General features: G+C 38.4%; 1 protein-coding gene across 2 annotated transcripts in view; it reads left to right on the top strand.

The window, feature by feature from the left end:
* Nucleotides 1–2247: 2247 nt before the first annotated feature.
* The window catches only part of NUP133 (nucleoporin 133), a 29471-nt gene continuing 10396 nt past the window's right edge, over nt 2248–21322 (top strand). For both annotated transcript variants that reach the window (XM_051612984.1, XM_051612983.1), the window contains exons 1-19: nt 2248–2493; nt 4180–4298; nt 5076–5179; nt 6248–6355; nt 7404–7535; nt 7988–8158; nt 8823–8978; nt 9071–9141; nt 9685–9832; nt 10708–10855; nt 11963–12120; nt 13254–13345; nt 14217–14380; nt 15932–16026; nt 16147–16371; nt 17345–17467; nt 17923–18022; nt 19043–19285; nt 20555–20688. In XM_051612984.1, coding sequence (XP_051468944.1) covers nt 2309–2493; nt 4180–4298; nt 5076–5179; nt 6248–6355; nt 7404–7535; nt 7988–8158; nt 8823–8978; nt 9071–9141; nt 9685–9832; nt 10708–10855; nt 11963–12120; nt 13254–13345; nt 14217–14380; nt 15932–16026; nt 16147–16371; nt 17345–17467; nt 17923–18022; nt 19043–19285; nt 20555–20688 — 2676 coding nt within the window. In that variant the 5' untranslated portion in view covers nt 2248–2308. The remainder of the gene's footprint in view (nt 2494–4179; nt 4299–5075; nt 5180–6247; nt 6356–7403; nt 7536–7987; nt 8159–8822; nt 8979–9070; nt 9142–9684; nt 9833–10707; nt 10856–11962; nt 12121–13253; nt 13346–14216; nt 14381–15931; nt 16027–16146; nt 16372–17344; nt 17468–17922; nt 18023–19042; nt 19286–20554; nt 20689–21322) is intronic.

The following is a 21322-nucleotide window of genomic DNA, read 5'->3' as shown; positions in this document are numbered from 1 at the left end:
ATAGGAATATCTAAAATTTGCATTCATTTTCTTCCCCTCTCTTATTTTTCCAGTTCTTTGGTTTCACTTCCCTTCTAAGATTACATCCAAAAGAAGTTCTACCTTATTAAGGGCAGTTAATAAAATAATATTACATCAATTTGAGTAACTCCCCGAGGGTACATTTGAGAGTAAGGAGCAGGCTTCATGGTTCTAAGATTCTCTTCCAGTAGAATCTCTCTAGACTTTATCAAGATGCAAAACCCCACAAGATAATATAAAAAGAGCTAGAAACTTTTCAGGTCACAATTAAACTCATCTAAGCTAGGAAAACTTGTTGCTGCAAAACTTTATTGGCAATAAGAGACATACCTAGTGCTGGGCAAACTTAAAATGTTTATCTGCTGTGCCATTAATGGCATGTTGTGGAACACAGTGAGAGTGCTGGAGAGATCCCTGTGCTAAGGACTGTCTTATGAAGAAGGAAATGGTACTGATCTTCTCCTCACCTCTTTGTTTAACATCTGCGTAGTCCCACGAAGCACATATGGTTAACCAATTAATGAGAATTTTATTTGCTCTGCCAATGCTGCTGTCCTTTCAAACTGATTATTTTTCTAAACAGGTAGGCAGCTGTTTGTGGCTAGTCTACCCAAGCAGCATTTTCTACACAGGTTTTCAATCCATCTATGAATGAATAAAAACCGGAAGTAAGAAGACGATCAATCCCATACATTCTGAAGTTTGGGCTCTAGTGTAAATCCACTGTTTCTGTCCTCTTAGTCCAGGTCCTCACTAGGTCAGCACTGTCAGAATTTCCTGCTGGACATTCACCTTTTCATGTGAAAAACAAATACCACGAGTCTCAGTTCAAGAACCGGTGAAGTCTCCAATTGATCTAAGCATAAATGATCTGTGATGACAATGACATGTAAAGGTTGAGTTGTATCCTCTCTCCTGAGGATGGAGCTCTTGCCACACTACTGGGGCAGCAAGAGGCAGCTGAGTAACTCCCTGAGGAAGGGTAGAAAAGTGTACAGAGGGTTCAGTTGCCAAAAATAGCTGCTCATACTGCATCATCTTATATATTTCAGAAACAAGACGTGAAGGGGAGCTTTCATGTTTTAAAATAATTATAATTTCACCGTTTGTAGATGTTGAGAAGTGGGGATGGCAGCTTGAATTTTACTCAGTTATCCTCCATTTATGTGTTTCTGTGTACGTTTTCTAATTTGTTTTTCTTAATGAACGTGATGATTTAGTATCACTGCAAGGGAGTGTAATAGAGAAGGCTATATAGAAGGATACTACGTTAATATAACTGTATGATGACACTCCACTAAAGTTCACATTTCTGATAAAATCAAAGCAAAAGGAGACAGTGAAATGGCAAAGCACTCAGCAGTTCGAGATGAAGCATCTTAAGCTTAACTCCTCTGCATTTCAGGTTCAGTCATATTGGACCACAGTCCACACAGAAAGCATAACTGCAATGTCTTGTTTATTCAAATAACATTTATTTTTATTTAATTCTGGGAAAATTTTGAATACTCTTACTTAAATTCATCCCACACCAATCGGCTTCGCTGTTAATACGCACACAACTCGCCTTCTTCCCGAAGCAGGTGTTACATACCTACCCCTGCTGAATGCTCTTTTCCGTACAAACCCGTGCACGTCCCTTTCAATGAGAAAATTTAGTTCCCCTTTCATGTAAAGTTCCCCTCAGGGTAAAATGTGATTCTGTGTCACTGGACAGTTGCTGTGCACGGTGTTGGCATCACAGCCGTGAAACACACCGAGGAACGGGATGCACGGAATCTGTTTTCCTAGTGGTTTTGGTTCTGTCTGTTTGGGGGGGGGGGGGGGGGTTTGTGTTTTGTTGGCTTCTTTTTCATCGGAGATCTGGGGACAGCTTACAGCACAGGCGATTTTAAAGATGGGGCCGCTGTGCCAGTGGAAAACCGATCCTTCCCGACGCGCCGGACACCGGTTTGCTACGGCCCTTCAACAGGTTCCCCAGCCTGTCCAGCCACCTCGCTGTGCTCAGACGGCTCAGCGCCAGAAACGCATGAATTCGGGGGGAGGGTGGGGGAGTGGAAAGGTTCAAAATCCGGCTCTGGAAACTCCTCTGGCAGGAAGTCCCTCTGGCAGCATCCAGAAGGGCGGCCCCGCAGCCCCGCCCGTCCCTCCGCCACCAGGCGGCCCCGCCCGGCGCGGCGCTTCCGCCGCTCCCCGGCAGTGACGCGTCCCCCCGCGCCCGCCGGCAGCGCCGCCCCGGCCCCGGCCCCGGCCCCGCTCGCCCTCCTTCCTTCCTTCGCTCCCCGCCATGTTCCCTCCGGCTCCCGCTTCCCCGCGGACCCCCGGCGGGCCGGCCCGCAGGAACCTGGGCAGCGCCGCCCCCAGCCCGCTCTCCCGGGCGGGCGGCAGGAAGGCCGTGCCCGCCGCGGCGGCAGCCAGCTCCCCGGGGCTGTTCTCCCCGGCGGCGCGGAGGAGCGGCTCCCTCTCCGCCCGGTGAGTCCCGCGCAGCCGCGGCCCGGGCCGCGTTTCCCGCCGCTCCCGCCGCTCCCGGAGCCGGGGCCGGGCCGTGGTTCCTGCTGCCCGCCCGCCTCGGGCCGCGCTGGGCGGTTCTCCCCTCTCCCGCCCTTTCCCTGCCCTGGGATAAACCCCGAGCCCTGCGTTGCCGGGGCAGGCACCGTAGCCCGGGCGTGAGGGAGGGCTCCGCTGCCCGCGGCGCAGCCGCCCCCGGCCCCTGGGCCCCCCGTGTGGGGAGAGGGAGGGTCTGCCGGACACGGGGGCTGTGCCCGCGGGGCTGAGCAGGGTCGCTCTTCGTTCGCTGAAGGACAGGCAATGTTGAGAGAGCTAACAGGAGGTCAGGCGAGCGAGTAAGCGTAGCAATGCAGCATCATGGTTATTTAAAAAGCGAAGTGTCTGAAGTGCCTGCCCTCGGAGCCTCTTCCTTGAGCCTTGGAAACAGCCGCAGCTCAGCTGCGGGCACCGAGGCTTTCAGCTGGGTTTCTCAGGTTCTCTCGGATTCCTTGTAGGATATTTTATATACTCTGTCCTCATGGTAACAAATTCTGATTGAACCATCTTATAGTTGAACATTTTCAAGGTTCTTTCAAGCTGTATTGTATGTTAAAATTATAAATATGCAATACCACATGTTGGGTGTTATAAATCTATCTTTTTAGTATTTGAATTTGAGGGTTCCTCAGATGAATCCTTGGTATAGGAAAAGTAGGAAAGAACCTCTTGAATTAAAAAGAAGGTAAAATAGTCAAAGTTTTAAGCATTTCCCCCCACCCCCCTGGTGGTTCCCTGCTTCCCCTCTTCTCCCTCCCATATGAATCAAAACTGAGATTTAACATGAGCCCCAGATGAGTTTCAGGGGTTCAGAATATCTTTTCTCAGGAACAGCTCTCTTTTGTTGAGATAAGCAAGATTGCCTATTTTCATTTTTGAGGAACTTTCACTTCATGTCTATTCAATCCAGTATTTTTCCAAACCAGGTGTCAGGCTTGTCTTCTAGCTGTGTATCATCATCTTCTGTCTTTTCACACTGGGGAGGTCCGTGGCATCATTTTGCTTTTGAGAAGAAATTTTTAAAGGACAGTATCTTCTAAAAGCAAATAAACTTACCCACTTAATCTTGTTAAAAGCAAGACAGAGACCTATGCCATTCCAGAGATAGAGGATGGGGGAAGATGTAAAGCAGCCATTAGACATTATACTGTGAAACAAATAATGACTGAAGCAGGTAAGAGCTGCAGTGTCCACAGTAAAACAAGGGCAGTAGAAGTGCTGGCTGATCCGAGCTGCCATGGGTGTTCCAAGTGTTGCACGGTGTGTACTGCCCAGCAGTGTCAGACCTGGGGATGGAAATAGGCCCCTCAGTCAGGGAAGAACACCTGTTGAGCTTCTCCTGGCTTTGTGGGTGGCTTTATTCTGTAGATAATCAGAATGTGGAGAATTGAACAGTGATTTCATTGCTGGGTGAGGAATGCATATACCAGACAAGTTATTTGAAAAATAAAGGAATTTGATGACAGCTAACAACTTCTGCACAGAGGGAACATGTTTATTTGACATAAACCAATTTCATCACATCTGTTTGGAAACAGATACTATTGAAGTGAATGTCTGTTGAAACTGAGAAAGAAACAATAAAAAACTAATTAACTTTTTCTTTTGTTTAAGAGCAACTCCTACCAGAGTTATCCAGCATCCTTCAGCAAGTGAGACTATTAACTATGATGTTAAGGCTTTTGGATCCTCTCTGCCTGTTAAGGTTATGGAAGCCCTGAAGAAGGCTGATGGTAAGAACTGATTTTATCTGTTATTTTTCTCATGAACATTTGATAGGTGAGAGAAGTATTAACATAATGTTGATGCCATTTAAATGCTGGCTTTATGGTGGGAACTGAAATGTTTATGCCTCGGTTTGAATCCAACTTAGGTAACTATGTAACTGTAGTTGTATTGACATCAGTGGATACTAATAACCATGGATGCATGTAAATATCCTTCAGGTGCTGTCTTAACCAGGATATCGTAAAATCCTAAGGTTGTAAAGAAAGTCAATACAGTTTTTAGTAACTTTTGGTTATTGGTTCTTTCACACCTTCTGCAGGTGTTTTGATTCTGTTGTGCCCTGAAGGGGATGCTTTAATTTTTTAAAGTTTATTTTTAAACTGCATTTGTTATCACTTCTAAAAGTCCCAGTGATACAAACCTTTCCCTGAGTTCAAAAAATTGTGCTCCTATTTTCCTGTGGATAAGTTTTCTTTTCTTAGTAGACACAAGAGGAACCAAAAATACACATCTGAAAAATAATCTTTAAGACTGTTGTAAATTGGTTGAAATGGCTTCTAGGATCATCTTGCTTTCAAAAGTTTTGAGCTTTTGTCAAATGGATTTTTAAACTATATGTAGTAATTTGGTGTCATAACCAAATACATGGAAATTCTAAGATGGAATTTAATTTAATAGAAAATATATTATTTTCATATGAGAATGGAAGTTTTTTTCTTTTGAGGTTACTCTGCAGTGTTTTAAAATATCTGTATGCTTGTAAAAAATTACTTTTTATGTAGCTGATGACCAGCTGAGCGTTCAAGTGGATGAAAGCGGATGGGCCTGGCTAGTCCATAAAGAGAGGCTGATTATCTGGAAGATTGGTCAGTCTCCAGTAGCTAAGGTAACTGAAAGATCAAGATGGAAAAACTTGTGTATTTTATGCTAGTTGAACAAGTTGTTCTGCTGTGTTTTTTTGAAGCAAGAGTTTCTTTATAAGTTGGAGTTTGTCTGGTTTCCCTCAAAAGCAGCAGGGTTGGTATGAAGTCATACTAACAACAGTTACTGAAACTCAAGATTTTGAGGGAGCTTAACATTTTTATATTCCTCTCTTTGTTTTTAGTTGTCACCATAACACTGAGGTTAATTCTTTGCATTTTAATAGGTCTCTCTCTTAGATAGTCTTGATAAAGTTTACTTTAATAGTTAAAAACCAGTTGATGTTTTACAGATTGGTTTAGATTGTTCCAGGACTGACTTGCAACTTGTTAAAAAAGAAAAAAAAAGGTTGGTTTTAGCTGTGCTGGACATACGTTTCATCTAGGTTTCTTATGTCCATTTTTTTTTTTTTTCCCTGTTGGGCACTGTTTCTTTCAGCATCAGTTCAGTGAATAGTAGATGTGGTCAAAGGAAATCTGTTGTTATAAAATCAGTATCTTTCAACTAGTGCAACCTATGCTAATTATACAGATTCTGCACTTAGAATGGAGTGTCAGGTGTATGCATTCTGGTTCTTGTAGAGGTTTTTCAAGGGATTAAAACTTTACTGATTGTTTAACTTTGTAGGGGGGAAGAGAGGGAGGAATGTTTCCCCCCTCCACTCTATTAGTACCTTGTGAGCTTTCTCAAGCACTTGTAGTTCAATTTTGTTTTGCTGCCTTATTAGCATATTGCATTAAGAAATGGTCAAATAATTGCACCTCTGAAAGAAAAAAAATCAGTAACTTAAGTGTTGTGAGAAACACTCAGAAATAAGAAAAACAGGGATGTTTAAAAATGTACCAGTAGGTGATTTTGAGCTGTTTGCTGGTTGAGACAAGCTTGCTGAGAGTGTCTTGTGACATTGTTTTGGTTCCCTCACACAGTGTCTGAGCTAGTGGATAGTTAATTTTTAACAGGGTCAAAAAGTCTAAAGACTTTGTGGCAGAGGAATAAGTTCTTCCACTCTAATGTTTATCTTTCTTTCTTACAGTTATCTCTGTGCAAGGAGCTGCAGCTGCCACCCAGTGACTTCCAGTGGAGTTCTAGTTTAGCAGCTATATCTTGTTTCAGTTCCTCAAGTGAAGCACCTTCTCTGCAGGTGATCTACTTTTAAATTTTTTAGTGATTAAACTTTTAGAGTAACTTAGAATATATTCTGGTTTATAAAGCACTTACTTGAAAACTGCATTTGATGTTGTACGATCTATTCTAAAGGTCAGGATTGATAGTTTGCAATAAATATGTTTGAAATAAACAAAAACTGCTAGTCTTTTCAAATTACACCATTTACATGTTATAAGATCAGATTAAATAATAGTTTTCCTAAGGATTACTTGGAATTTTGTCATAACAAACAAAAATACAGTGAATTGATAAGTATTGTGTTAACAAACAATGGAGAAATCAAATATTCAGTCTAAACAAGTGCAATTTAAATGCATGCTGGCTGAAAAAAGTTGTTCAGCAGTGGTTTAGTTCTAAGTACACACAGCTGAGTAGCAAACAGCAGCCCCCTCTCTTGGCTGGGCTTTATAAGGAGGCTCATGCTGGAAATACAGGTGATTTAATCTGTTTTGACTGATTACTTTCCTGAGTGCCTTGTCGTAACATACTGTCCTAGAGGGGGAGGTTTGAAGATCTGTTGATTTTTCTGAAAGCATGTTAATGTGTCTCTTACTATCATTCCTGAAGATAAGAAGCTCTTATTTTCAGCTTGTGCGTAGTTTTCAGTTACTACCTGTGGTGCTCTAATAAAACTGGATAAGCAGTTGTCCTTGGAAGCAGCAGCACAGAATATGTAATGGGATCTTTTCTTTTGACTTGTTATTGTGTTGCACATCCAGACAATGAAAAGCAATCTTGGTATATTGTGATTAACTCATAAAATTCTAAATGCTCTATGACTTAATGATACCCAAAGAAGTTCAAGAGAAAGTAATACACCTAAACAAGATCATTTTTTTAACTTCATCATTGTTTAGCTTGCAAGCTGTGCACGGATGCTAAGATTTTATAAAGTGATGTAGAAATAGGAGTGGTAGAAAATTATTAAACAATGGGCAGGAATCCTTTAGCTAAAGTGCTTAAGCTAAGGCTGCACTCTGATTATTACCATCTTGCATGTTCTGTTAATGTCTCACTTCAAGTCTCTGGCAATAATGGTTGCGACCAGCGAAGGTTCTGTGCGCTACTGGCCCAATGTTGCACACGAAGGTTCTTATATGGAGACTTTTACAGACTTTGGAGGAGCTCTGTGCAGTTTCCTAACAGCAGTAAAGGTACAGTACAGTGTGATTTATACTAAAATACTGATTTACTTCCTAATTTAAAAATTAATAAGCATGCTCCACATTAGCAGTCCTAAATCTGTGATAGATGTTGCAAAGCAAAATATTATCTGTACTGAGGAGTCTGTAGAGATTTATTAAATATATTTTCATATTTTTAAAAAATATGGCTTAAAATTAAAAATATATCCTGTGAACTTTTGCTGCACTGTATCAAGCATAGAGAATAATGTGGAAAAATTGTTTCAGTAGCCTTTTAATGTGATAAATGCTTTCTTTTTTTAGTTTCTTTGTTAGCTCCCAAGTATTTTGCATGCCTTGTGTCTTGTTGTGGTTTAGTGTTTACCCTATAAGCTGACATAAAGACATTTTATATGACAATAGAATTGTTTCAGGACTGTGATTTTCATTTTTTTAATACAGCTGCTTTTTCTTTTTGTCAGGGAGGAAGCTTTATTTTATCATCTTCCAGAGGCCAGCTAGTTCGATTGGTACCAGATAGTTCTGGCAAGATTCATCAGCATACCCTGCCTCAGGGTCAGGGCATGTTTTCTGGAATTGGTAGAAAGGTTTCTTCTCTTCTGGGTATTTTGTCTCCTGGACATGATGCTGTGGTAAGCTTGAAAAACATTAATTTCATAATCTGCTTTCCTTTCTCTCTGTAATTTCTAGCCTCGGTGTTTAAGAAAGAAAAACGGAAAGACTCTGTAAGGATGTATGATAATAAAAAAACCCAACAAAAACCAGATACAAGACTCAGCTCTTTTTTGTGACTTAGATTTATTTGAAATTTGAAAGGAAGACAGAAACCAAATAAATCTCTGTGCTTTGTAAAGGAGAACGCTGACTTGATCTTTAGATCCAGATAAAAGGAGACTTTAAAATAATATTATTTCCTGGGGAATATGCAATGTTTCAGTATCTTGCCTCTTTCTAGTAATACCCTCCTACTACTTGAAGAAACTAAGTTATCTGTAAGATTACTTTTCTGATTTAGAGTTGCGAAGAGTTGGTGATTGGGTTGAGCTTTGTCAATGAACTTCCACAGAAACTGAAAGAAAGTCTCAGAAACATGCTATATATGTTCTTACCCCTATGAAATTTCTCTTGTAAAATTATGGTAATACTCTGATCTTGTGATGTAACTTGTGTAGGTTCCCCAAGGAAGTGATGTTTTTTTTTTGTTTTTTTTTTTTGGTGGACTCAAAGTGGTGTAAGCTATATCCAAATATTAAGGCTGTGCTTTAACCTTTTTAGTTTTTTCTTTTTTAAATGCAGATCTCTAATGTTCTTTGGGATAAAGAAAGCTCAAGTTTTTATATGCTGACAAGTTCAAATCTACACAAATGGGAGATTGATGATTCATCAGAACGTTACATTCTCAGCTGGGACATCAACAGGATCCTGAAAGAACATATTACAGATGCAATTTGGGTAGGATCCACCTTGCCTGGAAATGGTTGATGTGTTTGTTAAATTAATAGCCTATTTACATACAGCTGTAAGTCAGATATATTGTTTTTTAGGGTTCTGAAAGTAACTATGAAGATATTAAAGGAGGAGTAAATATACAATACATGGATTTGCAACAGAATCGGTAAGTAAGTGCATTTGAATCTGGTAGAACTTATTAATGAGATACATTTGTTCAGTTGTCTTACAAAAACTTTATGTAAGTAATTGCAATTTTGTTTTCCTTGAGTGCAGCTATTGATAATACAAGCACCTCGTATTAGGTAACTATGTTATCCTATATGTCATGCTGTCATTATCACTTTAGCATTACAATGCCATTACCTTACAGTTATTCCTTTCACTTTTTTTAGTGTCATTTTATCAGGTTTGAGTATTTATTTTGTCTTGGTGTTACAAAGATGGCAAGTAGGCAGTTGCAACTTGTTCCAGCAAATGCAGAGAATTCAGTATCTCTTGTATTTAATTCGTAAAGTTACATAAAACCAGAACTGCTATGATTTGGAGCTTGAAGGAACAAATGCAGTCTTTCTAAAAAAAATATATAATATTGGAAAATATTTATCTGCAGTTGTACTTAAAGATCTGGCTTTGTGAGTGGTAGAGTTTGAGCAAGTAAAATATGTAATAGTAGTCTCTCAATGGTGTGATATCTGTTGTTGAATAGTGACGGACTGGTGATACTTGCTGCAGCATGGCATCCTGGGGATCGTCCATGTCTTGTCTACTACACTCTGATAACAGTAGAAGATAAAGGCTACCAGATGTCTGATGATGTTGTTGTGGAGGTCACACAGTATAACCCATCTTTTCAGGTATGCAGATGAAGGCTCTGAAACTGAGTTAAGAAAGCACGGTCTTTCAGAATATTCCTGTATGGAAATCAACTCAGATTTTTTTCAAGAGGAAAATGAACTTCTGTTTCATAAGGTTGTTCTCAAAAGTATGTGTTTGTAGTATTTTTAGGAAAATGTATACTAGCATCTTTTAATGTTTAATAGTAACTGTAGGTAAAGTTCATGCTTTACGTTTTAAAGTGTAAGATGCAACAGCCTTGAAAATACAAGTCTGAACACGTCATTGTTACTGATTTTTTAAAACTTTTGTCCTGTGGAAGTTTCTACCAATCAATTTTTCAGTATATTCATGGAATCAATTTAGAAAAGATCTCAAAAGTCTGTCAAGACTCTTGTTGTAGGACAGGGAGTTAAGAGCCCTATGTTTTGTTCATTGCTAGACAGTCAGCTGGCTGGGAGGGGGGGCACACTGGTTGTTGTTAGTGTACCTTGCATGTGCTGTCTCTTCTGAAAGCATAAACTTCGGGCATTAACTTTCTTTGGTAAACTTTGTCCACTCTTGCCTCTCTCCTCCCTGCCTGTAATAGCATCTTAAAATTGAATATGAAGATGAGAGTGTGAAAACTGTAGAATAATTGATATGTTTACATATCTCTCCTTGTGAAATTAGCAAGAGTTTAATACATATGGAAGAACAAAAGCTCAGGTTTTTAAGTTTTAGGGAAAATTGAAAGTGGTTTTGTTTGGGGGTTTTTTAGGTTGTAAGTTATATCTGTATCTTCTTGTTAAAAACTGAAACAAATTCAGGCAACTCAGATCAGCCTTTAAAATGTTAAATGTTTGTTTAAGGTTTTGATTATGCATGTGATATTGTTCGTGTGTGACACTTTCAGTCAGAAGAGGAAGTGTTGCGCTGTCTAATAGTCCCAGATTACTTCAGCCATGCTGCTTTCCTCTATAAAGAAGATGAAGTGTTTGCTTGTTCCACTGGAACTGGAAGGATTTCTTTACCACAGGAGAAAATCATATTTGGCATACAAGGTAACTTGCAGGGGAAAAAACAAATAACCACATTTTGTTATTTTCTAATGGAATTTTTTTATGATATTTAGAGTTCTTGGAAAGCAGAATCACATTTAGGCTCCTTTCTCTCTTCATTAAACCTTTCAAGTTGGGAGTTTCTCATGATTGTTTGGAGAAGACACAGGCATCACATGAAGTATTGTTACTGCTGACTCCACAGTGTTTTGGATGACAGTCAAGTAGATCCCAAATCCTAGTATATGAGAGGGTGGGGGTTTTGTTTGTGGGTTTTTTTGCCTTTTTTTTTTCCCTTTCCGACATTCACTGTGGATTTTTTATAATATTTTTTTCTTGAAGTTAACTTTGTGTTAAGGCTCAGCCTAAAATTCCTACTAGCTGCCTGCATCAGAGGTCTCTAAATATGTCACCCTTGGCCTCCATAGGTGTTTTCAAGTAGGGCACGCACATTGGTCCCTAGATAGAATTTAAACCACTTGAATCTTGGTTGGTTTATTTTGGTTTGGGTTTTGGTTGGTTGGTTGGTTTTTGTTGTGTTTTTTTTTAAACTTGCAGTATCTGGAAATCCACATCTTGAGACAGGTGGGGTTGTTGAGCCTGGAGAGGAGAAGGCTCTGGGGAGACCTCATAGAGGACTTCCAGTATGTGAAAGGGGCCTACAGGAAGGCTGGGGAGGGACTTTTTACAAGGGCTTGTAGTGAGAGGAGGAGGAGTAACGGATTAAAACTGTAACGGGAGATTTAGGTTAGACATTAGGAAGAAACTTTTTAGTGTGAGGGTGGTAAGACACTGGAACAGGTTGCCCAGGGAAGTTGTGGAAGTCCATCCCTGGAAGTGTTCAAGGCCAGGTTGGAAGGGGCTTTGAACAACCTGGTCTAGTGGGAGGTGTCCCTGCCCATGTAGGGGCATTGGAACTAGATGATCTTTAGGATCCCTTTCAACCCAAACCATTCTATGATTTTATGAAATAGTATCCAAAGATTCTGTAAGTCTGGTGCAGTTTTCAATTACTGTTGGTTTGCTCACGGCAAAATTGAATAATTGTCTATGAAACTGTTTTAAAGTGGAATTTATGTGCTTTTTTTCTTGCCTTCTCCCCCATCTTAGGAGACAGCATTTTAGGAGCAGGTTCCTGTACTAGCCTCCCCGTCTTCTTTACCAAAAAAAGTGGACTTATCACCATTTTGTCCAGGGAAAACATTTCTGTGCTTCCTGAAGACCTTGAAGATTCCTTGTCCTCTTCTGTTGCTGGACCAAGAAGTGAGGTAATGGTTGTTTGCTTGACTGGTTGAATACTGTAGGTAGAAGTAAAAGGTTTTTCTGGCAGTTTTGAATTTCCACTGTGGAAATCCTAACTTGTTTACATTGCAAAGGTTTTTGCTTTTTTAAATAGAGACGCAAATGCTTGTAATGAAGGCAGTTTTCAAAACCAAAGAAATTTTACAACACCTGCCAGTTTGAGTAGCTTTCTTGGTTTGTTTTGTTTGGAAGTCTTGATTTCGATGACATTTCTATTTCTCTCATGTAGATGTATTACTGTAGGTCACTAGGACTGATACAACACTACTGCAGAGACTCACTGTGTTCTCACTTTTTGATCACAATAGCTTCTTCATTCTCTTGTGTCTGTTTCTTTGTGCATATAATAGGTACTTTTTTGTTACCACATTGTGAAAAGCTTGGAGGATAATATAGGAAGGGCTATAGTGGCTGAATATTGTTTCTGCTCTGTTATATTTTTTAATACACCCTTATAAAATATGTTAAAGTATCTTTATTGATATTTTGTGCAATGTGCATTTATTAAGCTCTTATTTACATCAAATATGTATGTGCCCTGGAGTGGGAGGGAAGAATAGGAAATCTCTTACAGTATAAATTAAGAACTGTTTTGATGGGGTAGTAGTGAGTTTTCAATCCTTACTCCAATTAAATCACCTTTTAAATCAGTTATTATTTACTAGTAGTTTAGTGGAAGACCTTTGTTGTGATTGCTCAGATTGAACTGTATTTTTCTTATTAAACTAACTGCTAATTCGGTTTGTCTGCCCTTATGTTGTTTTTGGCAGTTATAGTACTCATTAATACCTTTTAAAGTCTGTTAGAAATGTTGGCTTTCAGTTAAAATACTTTAAATTGCCATCAAAAGTTTGACTTGCAAAATAAGTTGGCATAAGTTCCTTTCTAGTTTGTGTGAATTTTATTAAAATGCTTGAGGTTTAACCACTTTGTGACTTCCATTGTAATGTATCTTATGGGCTTATGTTTGGCTTAATAAACACAACCAGGTGGCATTTTTATTTTAAATCTATGTTGTGGCTACTTAGAAAAATTGTTTTCATTTCATAGTGAAGATTGATATTTGTCTCTTGAGGTTTTTTTTGCTTTGCATTTTCAGAGCCCTGCGTTTGATGCAACCAGTAGGCTAGAAGTTACAGCTCAAGAAGATAAGACTAAATTACTGAAAGCTGCTTTTCTACAATACTGCAGGTAGAAATTGCACTTGATTTTTGAGGCTCTGCTTCTTTGCTATTCCTGCAGGCACTCTGATATGGGAGTAAGAGATTGTCTTGATAAAGATACTCTTGTGCTATTCTTTGTGCAATTTCTGGATGTGCTGCTATTTTTCATTTCAAGATATCATGATCATATAAACATTCAAACAGAAAGTCTCATGAAAAATATTCATATTTCCAAAATCAGATAATATCTTGAAATCACAGTATCTCTTCTCAGCTAGGGTATTATCTTTTTCAGTCACAAAGTCAAATTAGTGCATTTTGTGAATATTGCATACTGCTTAAATAGAGTTCTTCAGTAGAACTTCATACGTTGGAGGTTTAAGCGTTTGGATGCTTCTTACCGTTATTTATTGACCTGAATAGAATAGGATTCTCTGAACTGTTGAAAATAAGAAAAATGTCTTGTAGTTCCTGACACATTTTCCTGAGAGCTTTTACTCGGTTGCTATTTGTGGGAGTGATTACATGTACTCTTGAGAGGATTTTACAGCAAGCAATAGAAATAGCTACCAGACACATCTAGACTTAGTTCTGCATGGTGAAATAACAATAATAATAGTAGTAGTAATAGAATAAAAAGTTACTTGAAACACTTCCTGGCTTCAGTTTTTTGTTTTATAGATTGTGCAACCTACTTGCTTTAAAAGAATTGGAATACCTTTTATCCATAATAAGTTGAAAATAGGCCAAACAATTATTGATGTTTATAATCTAAAACACTTCACAAAAAGCATGTCAGAGAATCCTACTAACTGATTGGTTCTTGTTCCTATAATCCTATCCATTGTTTATAGTTCATGTACTTTGTGTTTTGTGTTGTTTTGTTTGTTTGTTTTCAGGAAAGATATAGTCAATGCACAAAGCATGGTAGTTGAGCTCTTTCCAAGTAATTCAGATCTGGATTCTGATTCTGAGCTGGACAGGACAGTGACTCAGATCAGTCTGGACTTAATGGATGATTACCCTGCCTCTGATCCAAGATGGGCTGAATCTGTACCTGAAGGTAAACATAATGGTGGGGGGGCTTTTTTGTTGAGGTTTTTCAGTTTTAGTGCTAGTTGTGGTATATGTTGTCTATAGTACTCTATATAAAATGATATTTTAAGCTTTGCAGGGAAGGCACGGGTGTCCCTTGCACTAGTCCACAGCTAGACGTATTTCCAGAAAAGCTAAAAGATGCATCCTATGAGACTGCCAGATAGATTTGCAGTCTGCTGTGGTTTCTGAGAAGAGTACTTTATGCACGGAACATGTAGTGTCACTTAAGTGTTTCCAGGATTCCTTGGATAGATCTAAATTATTTTTCACAAATAGATATGTTGAGAGAAAGCTTATTTGCTCATTCTTAGCCCTTGGTAAGTGTGGTTGTACAGTGCCTGGTAGGCTGGGATCCTGAGCAGAGTGAGCTTGTAACCCTCTGGGGCATTGGTATTTATGTCTACCTAAACGAGGACTAGACCAATGTATTTTGGAGTTTTTATTGTAGATAAAGAATTAAAGCAGACACATTTTGATCAAGAAGGCTGTTTGTTTATGCTTCTCTGTCTTCTATGAAGAGTGTTAATTTGAAACCATCCCCAGGACCTCTAGGCAGCAGTTGCCAGTTACTGAGCAGAGGCTTAGTTTGAAAGTTCTTGTAGTAAATAGTTACAGATGGATGATGCCTTCTGCTGTTGTTTCTGTGTGACAGCCAGTTAGAAATTGTCAAGCATTGGATCCTTAGTATTTTCTGAATCAACTTTTATTTTTAATTCACTGGCTTCTCTGCATTGATTCCTGGCTAAGGCAAGAAGTGAAAATTGATAGCTTCCTGGAAGTAGTCTTGCTAATTTTGCTCCCAGTTATAGTTCTTTTGAGTTCTTGTGTTGTGGTAGTCTTTTGGCTAAAGCATACTTAGAGTACACAAACATTCTGAAATAGGAAAATCACTTGGGCTCCACAGAACTCTGCTGAGGTGAGATACTTGTTAGGATACTCATGAGGAATCTTCCATCATCCTTAGCAATTCCTTTGAGGACCTCATTGTCCAGACAGAAATATTAGCTGGCTTTTCAAATGCAAGCTCATTAAGGAAGAAGAAAAGTAGAGCAATGCTGGGCAACCACGTATGTTCTGTAGTGGAATTGTAGAGGCAACGCAGGCTCAGTTAGATCTGAATGCCTTTTAGCATTTTATTTTGTCATAGCTGGGGTCTAGAGCATAATAAATTTAGCAATAGCTAGTCCATAATGAAGATAAAAATTTGAGTCTGAATCTTACTAAAATGGAACAAGCTGGTGAGCTGCTGTTTTAGCAGCATAATGAATTGACTACTTCAAAATAGTTGTACTAATCTAAAGGTACTTGAATTCTACTAAAGGCGTTACCTTCAGCTATGACAGCTCAAAAACCACGTTAAAAATAGCATGATAAGTAATATATAAGTATGTGTGCATGTATTTTAAAAATTACCATTGTAGAAATTCATAGGGATATATTTACTTCAGGCAAAAAAAATAGTTGTCAAAGAAACTAAGGTATCAAGTGGTCTGATCTAAGACTTTTCTCTTTCTAGAAGCAGCTGGTTTCAGCAATACATCACTCATTCTTCTTCATCAGCTAGAGGACAAGACAAAAGCACATTCCTTCTTCATAGAGTTTCTTCACCAGGTGAAATTCTGCTGCTGTTTTGGTATCAGCGCACACAGTAGTGTTATTTTGTCTCAAAGTCATTCTTCCAGAACACCATTTTAATTGCATGTTTTGTTGTCTTTCTTTTTTTAATAAAAGGTTGGTGTATTTGAGCGTCTGGGCAGTTTCCCAGTGCGAGGGATGCTGATGGCCACGCGGCTGTTGCTCTGCGAGCACGCGGAGAAGCTGGCAGCAGCTGTTGTCCTCAAGAATCACCACTCCAGGCTGCCTGACCTGGTGAATGCTGCTCTACTGGCTGCCTTGAACAAAAGGGAGTGTGATGTTCCACCAAGTCTTACCCCTGCTGATGTGTTCTTTCGAGAGGTAAGACACCTCTGATTTCTGAATCGCTGTATAGTAGTGTATGTAATAAAAGCTGCAGTGCTTTCATGCCTACTTTGAAACTTTTCAATTCAAGTTCACACAGTTTCCCTTCAAATTGGGATGCGGTGGTACTGTTCTCCTCACTTCAGTGTGCGTACTTAATGTCTGCAGCTGAAACATGAATTCAGATAAATTTCATGTAGTAGAAGTGAAGTTGTTCTGATTGTCAATCAGCGTACATCGATGAGCCGTGAAGAAGACAAGTGAAATTCTCTGGCACATGGGAAAACATACGCTAAATTACTAATTTTTAAGGGATGAACTGAAGAGGATGAAGCTTTCCAGATAGGAGAGCTCTTTTGATGAACTGTCCTGCATGGAATTGCAGCAATTCAGCCTCTCAGGATTTTTTGTTCTCTCTGACCTTAGCAAATCTAAGGTAGTTCTCAGTTTATGCTGCATCAAGTGCCCAGTCTGTCTGTCTTTCTTCCTTCTTGAGAAGAACTATGCATAAAACATTTATACTTAGGAAGTTTTTTCCTGTAGAGGACAGTAGTTGCTAACGTAGAAAAATAAATATAAAAGAAAATAGAAATAATAGTCTGCTATTTTAAAGCAAATATGCTATTTTTATCTAGCAAGGGTGCTACTTCAAGATGTTTCAGAAGAATATGGAGGAATATGCGTCATTAAAGTCTACAGAGTTCCCTTCAGAAAAAGAGACTATTTTTTTTTTCCTTCCAGATTTAAGTCTAGAAATAAGGCAATTCTTGTATTTTAAGTATTGTATGGAATGTAAGCTGTTTCTTTCATTATCCGTTTGAGTAGTTGATGCCTTTTAATATTTTTGGCTATTGATGTGGTTTGTACTAGTATTTGTTTATTTCTATATACAACTGATAACTTGCCTTTCAGGTTTCAGCTGGTAATGGATATGTTTGTGCTCAGTGCAGTTTTTCTTTCTATCTTTAAGGTGTCCCAGATAGATTCCATCTTTGAATGCTTACTAGAAGAGGAGGAGCAAATCCTGAAGGATGTGCCTATTGAATCAATTGAGTGGGCCCAAATAGTTGTTGATGTGAACAACATCATTAAGGTATAGAACTGCATCAGATAAAATGTTTGTGGGAGGGGAAAGTTAACACTGAAGAGCACTCAACTGTACTCAACAGTATGTCTGAGTTACTGATATGAGAACAAAAGTGAATGCACTTTTCCCATGTTCAACTGTATCAGGAAGGAAGGAGATGGTCTTGTCCAGAATTAGGGACATATCTTTTCCTCCTGAGCTGCTGCTAAGAAGAGTTTGAGAAGCTGCAGCATTGTTGGGAGTTGTGAAAGCAGGAGTACTTTACAAAGAGTGAAAAGATTATGCTTGAGCACTGAGGTTTCTTGCTTAGTCAGCATGTGCTCCTCTATACAGCTGAAGCTGTGGTGTAGAAAGAAGGGGGATATTAGAAGAATATTTCAAAAATATAAAAGACAACCTCTTTTACAGTCTGTGTTTATACAGGTAGACTTTAAAGTACTTTTGTCCTTGCCTTTAAACAGGACATGCTACAGGCTGCGTGTCAGTATCGTCAATCTAGAGCCTCTTTATATAAAACAGGAGAGCTTCCAGAAAGAGAACCTGAATATATTCCATGGACAGGTGAGAAATTATAATTAGCAGTTTATTAATTATTTATCCTAAAGAAAAATACTTTTTCAGGAGTTTCAGAACACAGGAATGTCAATCTGAGTGTCAAATTTACTGTTCAAAGCTGCTACAAAGCTGTCAGTAAGGAGAAGCTGAAGGTTTCATTTGGTGAATGAAATAGAATGAATCAATGAACACTTATTTTGTCCAATATTTATGATAATTCTTTAAAACCTGCGTTATAAGTTTTACTATAAAAACAAAGTTTGAGAGACAAAGCTAACTGATGGGTTTGGGGTTTTTTTGTGGTTTTTTGGTTGGTAGTGTTTGGTTTTTTTAGCATGCACTGGTTCTGGTTGGCAGACATGTGGCATGTATAATGTTAAAATGAATCATAAAACATGATCTGCAGCTGTCTTAAAAGGACTGATGATTCTCCACTTCCTTAAGTGTTTTGCTTTGATAACATGAAAAACTATCAGAACATTTGCAGAAGCAACCAATTTTCAGTTGGTGCTTAAGCTTCCCTATGGCCTCTGCATCTAAAACACACTTGTTTAGCACTCCCAAGACAAAAATCTTTTGAGAAGAGGGGCCCATATGAGCCATGTCTTGGTGTGTTATGTCTTTATAATTGCATCCAAATATTTAACTCAGGTTAATAGAAGTTGCCTTTTCCTTGTTTGTATTCTCTACTTTGCTTACAGATTGGGCAAGTGATTTTCTTCTGAAAAACAGTTGGTATTGCTAGTTGACAGTGTAGATCTGTGTAGTCCAGAGGGTGGGTTTTCTTGTTTTTCGTTTACTACATTCTGGGCATGTTTAATATGTAAAGATGGGAGTATGTGTTTGTTTTGTAGTTTGTTTTTTTTTTAATAGTATTGCTTTGATTTTTAAAATTAAGATGTTAATTAGCTTTTCTAATTTTCTATTTTTTAAAATTATGTGTAGTAATGGTTTTGTTATAGTTCAGCATAGATTCCTTTGGCCATAGGATTCTTGTTTTGATGTTGGCTATGTTGCTTTCCCAAGCATCTAGTGCCCTTCGTGCAGCAATAATACGTCAGCACGGAATCATTCTGAAGATGGTGTATCCCCAGGTGGACAGTAACCTCCGTAGCATTGTGGCTGAACAGTTGGTGGCGCTACTGGATTGTTTCCTGGATGGCTATGTTTCTCAGCTGAAATCTGTGGACCGCCCTGCTGATCAAGAGAGATACAGCAATGTGGAAATGGAATATGTGCAGAAAAGATCGGAACTCTTGTCTCCTCTCCGTAAGTACTGTTTTCCTTAATGCAAGGATTAAGTGTTCCATTCAATGAGGAAATGATGCCAATCTGATGGAGTAAATTGCAGCTGTGTATGAATTCTGTTTGTCTACGTGTTTGTCTTCAGCGGATGAATGACCGTTCTTATGATTTAATGGGATATTTACAAAACAGCAACAGATTACAGCATTGCATCCTAGGCTGCACGCATGTCCACACTTCTAATAAGACACACTGCTGCTTGTATTTTTTGTCTTTTTGATAATATTTTTCTGGCAGGAGTTTGTCTTTTGCCAGCTGGCTGAAAATACCCATAAATGGATTTCTAAATGTTTATATTGTTGCTAGTTGACATAAATTTATATGCCTTAAAGTTTTCTTAGTGTTTGTCAAGCAAAAGTTACTTTTCAAATCTGGATTATTTGATAATCAAACCTGATGTTAAATGTGTCAGATGTCATCAAGTCTTTAATAAATAATTGCAAATGAAGACCCCTTTTTAAGTGGAAATAGCTGAGCAATTACATTTTAGTAAGGTTATAAAGTTAGGTTATATTTTTTTCTACTAAAAATGAGTGTTACAAATGGACCAGTCCAATCATCATTGCCTTTTAACATTCTTAAACCCTAAGAAAAAAATCTCTTAAACTATCATTGTCACTTTTGTGAACATTTGTGGTTTCTCTTAGCTTGTAAATACTTTTTTATATCATTATGTTAAATCTAAAGTTAGTATTTCCTTAAACAGAAACTTGCATGTTCTGCCAACTCCTACGTATTTGAAACAAAATGAAAGATAGGATTAATATAATAATAAAAATAATAATAATAAAATAATGGGATTTGTATTCAAAATGCATTACCTTTACCTGTTCCTTTTGTTATCAAAAGCTTTTGGCTGCTGCTTTTTCACATTGTGTAATTAAATGAACATTAATACAGACTAAGTCACAGGTTGATTTTTATTGTTTTCCTCCTCCCACAAAAACCACAAAAAAATTCTCTGCTCATTTGCAGAGAAAAGTAAGATGTGTACTAGTGACTTAGTATTCTGAATTCTTTTCTTCCCTCCTGTATTGGGGAACAGAGGTGATAGGTATGTGAGCTTGCATGCGTGCACAGTATGGATGCAATAAGGTGAATGTTTCTTTCAAAATGTGTAAGTATCTCTGTGATGTAAACACTTGAAACTTGTTTTCATTTTTACGGTCTCTGTTCTCAGTAATCCAACAGCCAAAGATGAGCTTGTTTAATATTTTCTTTTTGGTTACTTAGTTTCCTTGGGGCAGTATCAGATGGCAGCTGCTTTAGCAGAGAAGTACTGTGACTTTGATATCCTGGTGCAAATGTGTGAGCAGACAGACAACCAGGCCAGATTACAACGGTACATGAGTCAGTTTGCAGATCAGGTAACTCTTGTTTTTTCTAATTCCTTTAGATAGTGTTTTATAATATGTTTGGATCTGAAATGTTGCAGATGTTATGACTGGGGGGATGTATTTTTTTTTTAAATGCATATATATTTACATATACACACACGGGCAATGTGGAAAATTGAAGTCAAGATTCACTGTGCAGAAGCCCAAGACTGCAAAACAAGTTAGCAAAAATACAGCTGCTAGTTCTATGGACAGTGGCTTTTCATGGGACCTTTTTTGTGCCTCAAATACATTGTCTCATTCCTAACACCTTTTGTAACTTTGTGACTTGTTCACTGAGGTGCTGTAGTAGGTGTACTTCAGTTTGATTAAACCAATATAATACAAATTTAAGGATAATTTTCAAAATAGAAGGTTAGATTGTTAAATGTATAAATAAAAAAAGCAGTTAAGAAGAGTAGGAAGATTTCTTTCACTGCCCTGCCAGGTACTTGTTGGACAGTTTTTAAATGTCTGTCAAAATCTGGCATAAAAACATCTAAGTGTGCTGAAAAATTGGAAAACTTAAGGAAAAGGCATTAGAGACTACTTGAAATGTGGTGGACTGGGATTCCTAATTTAAGAGTTGGTGAGATCAATTTGTGTAGTTTTCCATGACACCTAT

The sequence above is a fragment of the Apus apus genome, chromosome 3, assembly GCF_020740795.1.
Source record: "Apus apus isolate bApuApu2 chromosome 3, bApuApu2.pri.cur, whole genome shotgun sequence".
In the NCBI taxonomy this organism is placed as follows: domain Eukaryota; kingdom Metazoa; phylum Chordata; class Aves; order Apodiformes; family Apodidae; genus Apus; species Apus apus.
Note: the sequence above shows the minus strand (reverse complement) of the source record. Positions and strands in the feature narration are given on the sequence as shown.